A 10,952-nucleotide genomic window follows, 5' to 3' on the forward strand; every position below is an offset into this window, starting at 1 on the left:
AAAAAGAATAAACATTTAATTTACCAGTGTCCGCCCCCCCCCAACTAAGTACGCCACTCCGAAAGTTACACATTCCTCCCACCCCTGCCCCCCCCCCCCTTCGGTGAAAAAGGTCTGCTACAATAATCTTAGAATGTGTATTAGTCGAACTATTTCTGGGCTAGATTGCTACTATATGGTGCCATGTAGCAGCTTCTACTTGACTACACTGCTACTTTTAAGTAGGCCCTACTCCCTGGCAACTATTATATGACAACGGTGCCACAACAAGGCACCATCTGGTAGAACGTCGTCTTAAACGACGTGCTCATCGTCAGAAACACGAAGAGATTAACCGACCCGTTCATGAAGTCAAAGAAAAGGATGACGTAGCTCACGACGTGAACGAGGTTGTGGTACGTCCTCAAAAAGTAGTACTCTTCTATCATGTACTTGGCCATGTAGTGAATGACGCGGGGGCTTAGATTGATGACGTAGAGCGCAATAATGATAAGCAACATCTTCATGACTTTCCGATCTCGCGATGTGATTGGTTTATTCGTTGGATTTGATTTATTTGAAAGTTGGTTGTCCGCTTCCGGTTTTTTCGTCCCGTTTCTGAATTCTCTAGATTGGCGGAGTTTCACGGACATGACGAAGGCGGATATTACGATGACCACAAGGCTGACCATTGGCCAGAGAGCGCCGGACAAGTTGTAGAACCCGAAGAGCAGAGCCGTGTTTTGCTTAGAGAACTGGCTGTATTGGTAGACGGCGATGGAGGCGTTCAGCGTCGGGTCCCATACCCAGAAGACATCGTAGATGCCGAAAATAACCGCAAACCACCCGAAGACGACAAGCGAGACGAGAATGCAGACGCAGATACAGACTCTTCTGGTGAGGAGGTGTTTGATGGTTAAAGGGAAGACGACGCATAGGCAGCGTTCTATCGCCACGTACCCGGCTAAGACGCTGGTGACGTAGGTGGAGAAGGAGACCAGGTAGTTGAACACGACCAGACAGATGTTTGTCCACGTGACCGCGCTCGATTCAGACCAGAGGCTGATGGGTCCAGCCATGCGCTGCATGACCCCGCCCAAACTTTTAATTAAATCCCAGATGGAGATGGTTGTCATGGAGATGCCCACGCTGTCCTTGAACCCTTGTCTGGCGTAGACCATGATGACCAGGACGTTGGTGAAGACGCCGAGAAGTGACAGGATGAAGTTCAAGGTCAGGTCGATGATGATCTCCAGCAGACGGCGGTTGGCGTTGGTGATGAGGATCTCTTGGGGGACGAACTCGGAAGTGACGTCAGAGCTGGCCGGTGCTAGGTGGTCTGTGCGATTCATGACGTCAAACATCGTCAAGCTGAACCTCTAAAAATTCATCATCTCCACCTTTGATGGCGTCATTGAAAAATACTATTAAAAATGATCTAGTCGATCATACATTGGCAGACTTCACAAAATCACTGATACAAATTTTTCACAATCTTTATCAAAGAACATGAGAAGAAACATAAATAGTATGTAATATTTCACCAGAAAAAGCTTCCTATTCTAAGCCCAAAACTTAATACAAATACAAATCTACTTTATAGTTGGTGTAGACTACTTGCACTGGTGACTATTTATCTTTCATTTATCTTACCATTAATTATAGTCAATTATCATAGCATATGTACAGAAAAATAGTATAACTTTATAATGAATAGTGAAAAAGACTGCACATACTAAAATATAAACTGTAAAATAAAAACAAATATAATAAACCATTACGAAAATAATTTTTTCGTAAATCTAATTTTTTTAGTGCTATCGTCGATATTACATTTTTATATGAAGCCACGAAGGTTTTATTTTAATAGCCCCGCAACCAATTATAGAAAGAAAGCCTTCAGTAAGTGCCCTCGTTGTTAAAAGAAAAAAAAAGATATCTAGATCTAAGTGTAGAAAGAAAAAATATTGATTTCTTAAATCAACACTAATTTAGATCAATCAATAAGTTTTTGTTTGTCTATCTGTGCATGAACCTAGACGCAACAAATTGGCCTAATTAGAAAAAAACAATTTGAGATTATTACGTCCTTAAAATCCTTTTCTTCGGTATAGTTAAATTCGTCATTGGGGTTTACATTACGAATAATGGTCGGACATTAAAGCTAATTGGTAATTAATTATTTTTAAGAGTTGGAGAAAGCTTGACGATTACGCTGAAACCGACAAATGACAAACATAATTAGTACTAGAGAAGATTTTCTCGAGAAATTACGAAGCAACTTAATTATATTAATTTGTCATTCGGATTTCTTTGTTTTATAATTAGCTCTTTTCTATACACTTACCACAGAAAAATGTGTGATTCTTTAATCGAATCAATCAATGTTTATTTTGATGACAAATATTATTCGGTGTAAAACGATCACTGAGTGCTCATAAACTTTCAAAATTTTGCAAACAATCGGAGTTTTTTTTTATGTTCTTACTATCTAAACAATAAGTAGTTTCGTTTTGTTCCCTTTATAATAGAAGACCTAGAATCAGTACAATTGCATTATTTCTAAAAATTGTTTTCATCGTTAGTAACTATCGGCGTAGTTTTTTTGTGGTTAAATCTAAATAAAAATGTATACCCTGTGTGAGATATAAGATGTATGACTTTATTTGGTCATTTTGTCAGGGGAATGACAGCTGTTTCGTGAACCTAGCAGTAGTAGAGTGGGGTGGGGGACGGGGAGTGTTTTGACTACCACTGGACTTAATTTAATTTGTGAGGGGTCAAGTGGTGGTGAGATGGGGGTAGTTGTAAATACCACGGAACTCGATCAAATTGCTTTAAAGGGTCCAGTGTGGTGGAAGGGTTAAATGGTAACTAGCACGTGACTTGATTTAATTGTTTTGAATGGTTAAGTGGTGTGGGGTGGAAGGGGATAGTGTTAGATTACCATTGGACTTAATTCAATTGATTGTTTTGAATGGTTAAGTAGGGTGGGGTGGAAAGGGGGTCGATGTGATTGCCACTGTGATTTAATTGTTTTCTGGGGTCTGGGAGGGGGGGGGGGAAGCTGTGACTATCACTGGAATTAAATTGTGGAAGGGGATTTAGTAACTTGTTTTTGTTTTGGGTCTAGGGGGTGGGGGGTGTAGTTATGACTACCACTGTGATTTAGTGACTTGTTTTGTGGGGTCTGAGGTGGGGGGGGGGGGGTAAGGTGTATTTGTGACTACCACTGGACTTAATTCAATTATTTTGACGACAAAATTCTTAAAAACACAACTGATAGTGAACGTTATAATTAGCTAAGAAAAAAGTGGATGACAATCTAATTAATATTTACATAAAAAATTAGGTGGTAAATTTTAATTAACCAGCAACGCAATTTTATAACATTTTAATTAAATAATAGCTATTAAATACTCGTGGAAAATTTCATAGGATAATAAGATAAACATTTAATTATACTAAAGAAATATTTGACAGTATAATTAACTTGGGTTTTTCTAGATCTTAATTTCTAACATAAGACATTAAATTCAACCGATTTGATAGAAGACTGATCTCCCCTTAGTAAAGTCTTACAGGTAAGTCTTATAACGACCGATTCCACTTGTTTACCTGGTTGATACCTCTGGTCCATGATGATCTCTCTTTCTGCCATTACCCACTGTATCAAACTCAAGCAGCCTTCAATGCATGTCCTACTCTCTAAGCTATGTTTAATCCTGTTCTTTTTCTTGTCTTAAAATCATTAGTAGTTGGTGTCTAAATTTGTTAACATATTGCTGGAATGGAAGTTGAGGGAAAAAAGTCTAAAATATATATTTTGGGTACGGCGTGGTCAAGCGGTAGAGCGCTAGATTGATTACCCGAAAGTCTCGAGTTCGAATCTGTGTTAAAGCCGGTAGTACGTCTCTGGGTCCACCCAGCTCTGATAGTTATCGAACTCATGTTAGGGAAAGTAAAGGCGTAAATTGCTGACCACACTATCCCTACATATGCCGAGGTCACATAAGCATGTTCACTCTACTTCCATTTCTCCAAGGTTCCGTTAGTTTAAAAAGAACTTTCTTTTTATCTTTAAGTCCACTTTTATGGGAAAGAAATAATATTATAATAGACAAAACAGCATCTCAACCGTCAGAAGCATGTTCATTGGACTCCATTTTACTGCATGCATTTGTCTAGAACCTTTAAGAAATTCGCCAAGTTCCTGGATGCCTTTCAGTGCCTGAATTAGACCCCTCACCCCTCGCCTATATAACCGACAATAATTTCGTCAATAGTCCGTTGATGAGTCCACCCATCTCTGTTGCGTACCTTACTGGGGTCAGGGAAAGTAAAGGCGGCTGGAAATAGTGCCAACTACACTATCTCTTCATATGCCGAGGTTACAGAAACAGATGAACTCTACTTCAGTTGCCATATAGATCGTCAGGTTTGGAAGGAGAACTTTACTATTCTTTTCACTTCTACTTTCATAAGGCTTTATGATTTTACTTTGTGTTTATTTTAGTATTTTAAGACAAAATATGTAACGGAATTTTTTTAAGTCACTACACTATGGAGATATATAACAATGTCACCTGGGTCAGATGAAGTTAAGTGTGCACTGAACACAGACGTTCTTTTCGTCTGAGTGTGTGTTCGTGTTTAGGTGTGTATTTGCATATATATCTTTGAGTAAGTGTATATGTAGATAGGTTGTGTGCTTGCTTGTTTATTGATGTGACTGACCGAACGCTTGTCTCAATTTTCCGTGCGATTTCACCAGTAAATGCTCTCTGACGTATTGAGTTCAAAGGTCACACCAACTGACCAATGGTCATCGAGCAGACGACGAGCTGTAAAGCTGCAAGGTACTAACGAATCAGCATAGGTCCCTCAGAGTAGGACCTGTGACGTCATGACTTCTAAAAATAACCTTAGTGTAAACAAAGTTGGGGTGACCGTTGACCTTGTTCCAAAAATGGTTGGACTAAAGAGGAAATATGTAGTTTATGTAGTATGTAGAGCTTCAAGAAGGTAGTTTTATTTGTCTGCGTTGAAGGTGGGGGAGGGGGGGGGGGGAGGTTGGTAGTTTGAACTAATGCAAAGAAGTAATAACTCAAAAAGATACTATGCCCTGTTTTAAGGGAGTGTCGCTTCGGGACAATAAAATGCATTTTACCCAAGTTATATTTAACTTAGTGTCTCTAAATGGTGTGTATTGTATTTAATGTGCGTTTGATTCATTATCGTAGGGTGTTAATATGTTCGATGGTGGTGTACATATGGTGTCGGCTTTTGAGATGTACACCTATAGTGGTGTTTTTATTACACAATTGGTGTGATTATAGAGTGTTGCCTTTTAATTTATTCAAATGAATTTGTTACTATTGTTTAATTTTTGTTTTTCAGATTTGCCGCAATGGTAGTTTTGTGAGGATGTTTGATTTATTTCCTTCTTTTGGCGGTTTATCCTCGATTTAATTTACACCCGGGGACGACGGGCCCAAGCAGTAGGTCGCTTGACTGCTAACCCTAAGGTCTTGAGTTCGGTTCCCGGACTCGAGTCTTTAGGACCTGCTTGAGTCCACCCAGCTCTGATGGGTACCTGACGCAAGTCAGCGAAACCAAGGCGGTTGGACATATTGCTGACCATAATATCCTTCTGTACATCGAGGTTTTTGAAACAGGTGAACTCTGATTCATCTGCCTAATGTGTCTTGGGCACGAACTAAAAAAGGTGAATAAAAACAAAATTACAAGCTCGACTTTCACAAGCCAACATCCAGATCCCTTCTCCCTTGACCACGAGTGAACCCGAACCCCTTGTTTCCGAATTATATTTCTAATAAAGCTTAACTTTATACACTTATGGTACGGAGTGGTCTAGTGGTAGAGAGCTGGACTGCTAGCCCGTAAGTCTCGAGTTCGAATCCGGGATCAAATCAGTAGACCATCCCTGATTCCACCCAACTCTGATGGGCACCTAACTCACGTTAGGGAAAGTAAAGGCGGCTGGGCATAGTGCTGACCACACTATCTCTTCATATGCCGAGGTCACAGAAACAAGTGAACTCTACTTCACTTGCCCCATAGACCGTCAGGTTTGAAAGGGAAACTTTACTTTTTTTAACTTTATACACTTAATTTAAAAATTTGATTAGTACAAAACGTTACGTTGTATTTCAGACCACACACTTGTATCTGAGTCAAGTCAGTTGAACGCGCCTGAGTCCACCCAGCTCTGATGGGTACCGTGAATCACGTCAAGAAATGTAAAGGCGGCTGGGCATAGTGTTGACCACACTATACCTTTAAATTCCGGGGTCAATGAAATAGGTGAACTCTACTTCACTTGCCGCATGGACCGTGAGGTTTGAAAGGGAACATTACTTTTTACTTTCTTGTCTCTCAGCGTATTTTGTCTACACAAGTCGACCTCCCCCTCACCCACCAAGGCGATTGACGTCATCGAATGACGACCACCTCTTGGTAACAAGATCTGTTTACATTCTGAAACAACCAGACTGTTAGCATTACGCATAGATCAGAAGAAAATATAAATAGAAAATCCACCAAGTGTCCTACTTAAAGTGTTTTTAGAAACAGAATTACGACACATTTTTATCAAAGACAACTTCGTCATTTCCACCTCGTTCAACTTTAATTCGCACGGTTTAAATATCACATCACTTGGCTACCATAAGAGCTATTTGTATTGCAAAGTGTGTATTTCGAAATTCAAACCACCACTTCTATTAAAATTGGCTTAGCTTTATTCTAAAATTCAGCCATTCAGCTAAACACTGCAGTGCCTAGTTGTGTATACACACATCGTGTGCTGAGTACCATTCAAACCGCTGAATGCCAGAGTTTTAGTTTTCAAGGCCTTTTTGTTAACTTGCACCATTTGACTGGGCGCTTTACGTCAAGTTCAGTCAACCGTGAACAAAGTTTCAAACGGCCGGTATTTGCTGAGGGTGAAATAAAATCGATAATGACAAGCTGATCGTCTCATCGATATTCGATTAGTGTCACGAAATAGTCTTAGTGGCTGAAAGCGGTATTTTTTTTTAGTGGTCCATTCAGGTATAGAAGTACGGGACTTTAAACGGTGAACGAGGAAAAGAAGAAGAACATATTTTAAAACGGTAAACAAATAGAATGTGCAGTAAACAAATTTTAATGGTAAACAAGGAAAATGTGTAGTACACATATGTAAACAGTAAACAAGGAAAACCTGCAGTATACACAATTAAATGGTAAACAATTTAATAGTTGCGGTACACAAATTTAAATGTTAAACAATAACATAATAGTGTGTAGTATATAATTCAATTTTAAACGGTCAATTAGGAAGATGTGTAGTACACAATTTTAATATAAAAACATGTAAAATGTGAAGGACACAATTTTCAACGGTTAACAAGAAAATGTGTTGTACACAATTTTAAAATCAAAGGGAGGCATAATAAATCAATGTGTATGCATAAGGAAAGGGGTGAGGAGGGAAAAGTGAATGTGTTAGAATAGACATTAAAATTTATACTTTCGAACCGCCATTTGGTAATACTTACATGAGTAAGTGGTAAAGCAGACTATGAATTGTGTGGGCAGTACAATGGCAACGCTGTTTTAGTTTTCTAGACCGTAGTCTCGGTACCATGGGGGAGGGGGTGTTAGAACACTTAGGAACAATTGAGCAAGTGGTTTGTTTACCCGTATGACACATTTTACGCTGCACAACTTTTTTGTCATTTCTATGTTAGGCATGTACTTAAAGGAAATAGTAAAATGTATTGGGATATGCAACGGATTAAAGAATTATAAAGTAAGGTTTCGGGGGTCCGATTAATTGGAGTTAGTAGGGGTAACACGGATATTGAAAGCGTTTGCGGGTCATAAGTAATAGGTAAACATTTAAGGGTGACAATAAATAGGGATATCGAGGGATTAACTAAAATACACACGTCTTGCTAATGTCAATGCTAACCCGACCCATAACCCTAACCCCAGCACTTGTCCTACCATACGCCTTTTTCTAATTTATAACCATAAAACTAGTCGAAATTATAATACTACTAACAACCTAACATACCTACTTTTTATAAGAGTTAATTTTCGGACATCGATTTCATTAATTATCCGGAAATTGCATTGAGTTATAATAGCTGTATCAATAAATTGGGTTTATACAACATGTGTGAAGACTCTCGATAATGTAACATATTATGAGAGAACATACGGGAATTGGGGGGGGGGGGGGGGGTCACAAACCATATGGGTTCGTGCAGGGGTCACACAATATATAGGATCGTGTTGGGATCATACACTATATGGGAACGTATAAAGGTCACACAAACTAAAGGACCTTGCAGGGTTCGATAAAATGTGGGAACGTGTTGAACAGAGTTTCTTCCAGGCGAAGCCCCCCCCCCCCCCAAGAAAGACTACCACCCCCCCCCCACCCCACATCCCGAATGAGAGATTTTATATAGTAAACATACACTTTTACTAGTGTCCGTCTCCCCGAAAAATGTTGACCGCCCCCCCCCCCCCCCCCAAAAAATAAATATCAAGTGCCCCCCCTCCCTCGGAGAAAAAAGTCTTGAAGAAACACTGGTGTTAAAGTAACACACTATGGGAACGTGTTGGGTTTACACACACCATATGGGGACGTGCTGGGGACACGCAATATAGGAACGTGCTGGGGTCATACACCATATGGGAAACGTGCTGGGGTCATACACCATATGGGAACGTGTTGTGGTACACACACTATATGCTCATGAAGATGTGGGAACGTAGAGGAGTCACAAAACAAACAGTACCATACAGACTTACAACGCTGATGAGAAATTTCTGATGTTCCAAAACATATAAAAAACAGCTGCCTAAGAAGAGAGTTTTACCTTTTTCACCGAAGATGTGGCTGTAGTTAAAGCGGTGTGCATTGTATTCTTTTCATTCATATGGTACGAGCATTGTTACTGTCCGGAACCAAGATTCGAACTCTAGACTTACGTGTTAACAGTCTAGCTCTTTACCGCTAGACCACCCAGTCCGCGGTGTATAAATGTATTAATATATTTTTTTAGATGAATAAATAGAAAGCTGAATAATATGTAGGTGAACTGATGGTTGAAAGGCTAAAGTTCAAGGTTGTGAAGATTGGTAATTAGGTAATTAATTATTAATACATAGGGCACAGTGTGTACGGATGCATGGTATCATGTATAAATTAATTAACATATGGGTTATGTGATAGGAGGAAATATGTGGTTGGTGTACAGAATAAGTGTATGGATATTTGGAGTGGTAGACACAGAGGCGTAGCGAGGGGGGAGGGGCGGGGGGGGGGGTGCGGACCGCACCGGGTGACACCATTTAGGGGGGTGACACCAAGGCAAAAAATAGTAAAATATATAGAGAAAAATTTGAGGGGGGGGGGGGTAGACATATTTATTGGCTTATGGTTGGATTGGTGGATGAGTAGAATAATATTAGGAGTGAATATATGAATGTTTAAATCAGTTATGAGTAATATCTGCTTATGTAATCGTGTAATGTGTTACACGTCTGATGTAACAGGTGAAGTGTTACACGTATGATGTAATAAATGATGTGTTACACGTATGACGTAAGATATGATGTGCTACATGTATGAGGTAATAGGTGATGTTTTACATGTATGATGTAGTAAGTGATATGTTACACGTGTGTATGTAATCGTGTGATATGTTACTTTTGAGTATAATAGAATAGGTGATATGTTGCATGCATAAAGAGAATAGATCATGAGCTACACATGTGTATGAGATAGGTAATGTGATACATGTGTGTATGCAGCTGTATGAGATAATACGTTAAAATATGTGACTCTGTAAAATAACATGAATTATATTTGGATTGTATTGTCAGCAAGTTTATGTATAGATGATGTGTGTGTTTGTGTGTTTGTATGTGTGTGTGTGTGTGTGTGTGTGTACACACTAATTAGAACAACCGGTTGATAATACAATCATGGCGAGTGTGTAGAGGACCGGTGTAGTATGTCCACTTTTTTGTGAAATCGATGTACATTTCTACTGATATTGTCAATATTACAAACTACAAGAACACTCATGTACAATCTCAGAAAAGTAGAATACAAATATTTTATGAATGTTTTAATTTTTTGCACTATTTCAACATTGGAATGAGATTTATAAAGTCATTTATCTATATATTATGTTTTTTTGGACGTACTGCATTTGTCATCTCGATGGGTGGGGTATAAATTTAAAGAAACGTCAAAAGTTGAGTCTCAACCGAAAATGATTGTGTTGATTTCAGAAAAATAATTCTGTACATCTAGAAGTCCAAGCCTTGACATCGTGTTTGTATGGAAAAGATTTCATAGACAGATTTATTTGAGAAAAATTCTTTAAGTAAACAGAAGATAGTTCAAGCATAGAAGGAGAAGACACCTAATCATCTAGCACAGGGGTCGGCAACCCGCGGCTCGCGAGCCGCATGCGGCTCTTTGGATGTCGAGTTGCGGCTCTTCAGCTCCATGCACAAATATTAATAATTATTTTATTTTATTTTAAAACTCATAAAAATATTAGTCTGCAACACTCGATACTAAACGATATAATAATAAATATAAAAAATAAATATTCGCTATTCTATTAGAATATTTAGTTACTTTATTTTTCAATGTTCTTCCTTGTTTTCTAAAACTGAGTTATTTACTTGTAAACAATGCCTGTGCTCTCCATGGAGCGTGCTGTATGAAAGCCTTGAGTGTAAGTTACTCACACACCAATTACAAAATCGCAGGGGCGCCACGTACAGCCCCTAACACGGTTTAATCATCGTGTGTCGTGTGCCGCATTAACAATATTGAATGGTGCTCCTTAAAACTAACGTAGGCTCGTAGTGCTCGAGGGATAGCGCCAAATTGCACCCTGCAAAGACGTTGGAGGACGCGCCTGATTCGA

General features: G+C 39.1%; 1 protein-coding gene across 1 annotated transcript; it reads right to left on the bottom strand.

The window, feature by feature from the left end:
* Positions 1 to 245: 245 nt before the first annotated feature.
* On the bottom strand, positions 246 to 1,343 carry LOC131929581 (uncharacterized). Its single transcript, XM_059285862.1, has one exon. The coding sequence runs from the start codon at positions 1,341 to 1,343 to the stop codon at positions 246 to 248; it is 1,098 nt and encodes a 365-aa protein (XP_059141845.1).
* Between the last annotated feature and the right edge of the window lie 9,609 nt (positions 1,344 to 10,952).

The sequence above is a fragment of the Physella acuta genome, unplaced genomic scaffold (assembly GCF_028476545.2).
Source record: "Physella acuta isolate Inbredline_101_S28 unplaced genomic scaffold, ASM2847654v3 ptg001653l, whole genome shotgun sequence".
Classification (NCBI taxonomy): domain Eukaryota; kingdom Metazoa; phylum Mollusca; class Gastropoda; family Physidae; genus Physella; species Physella acuta.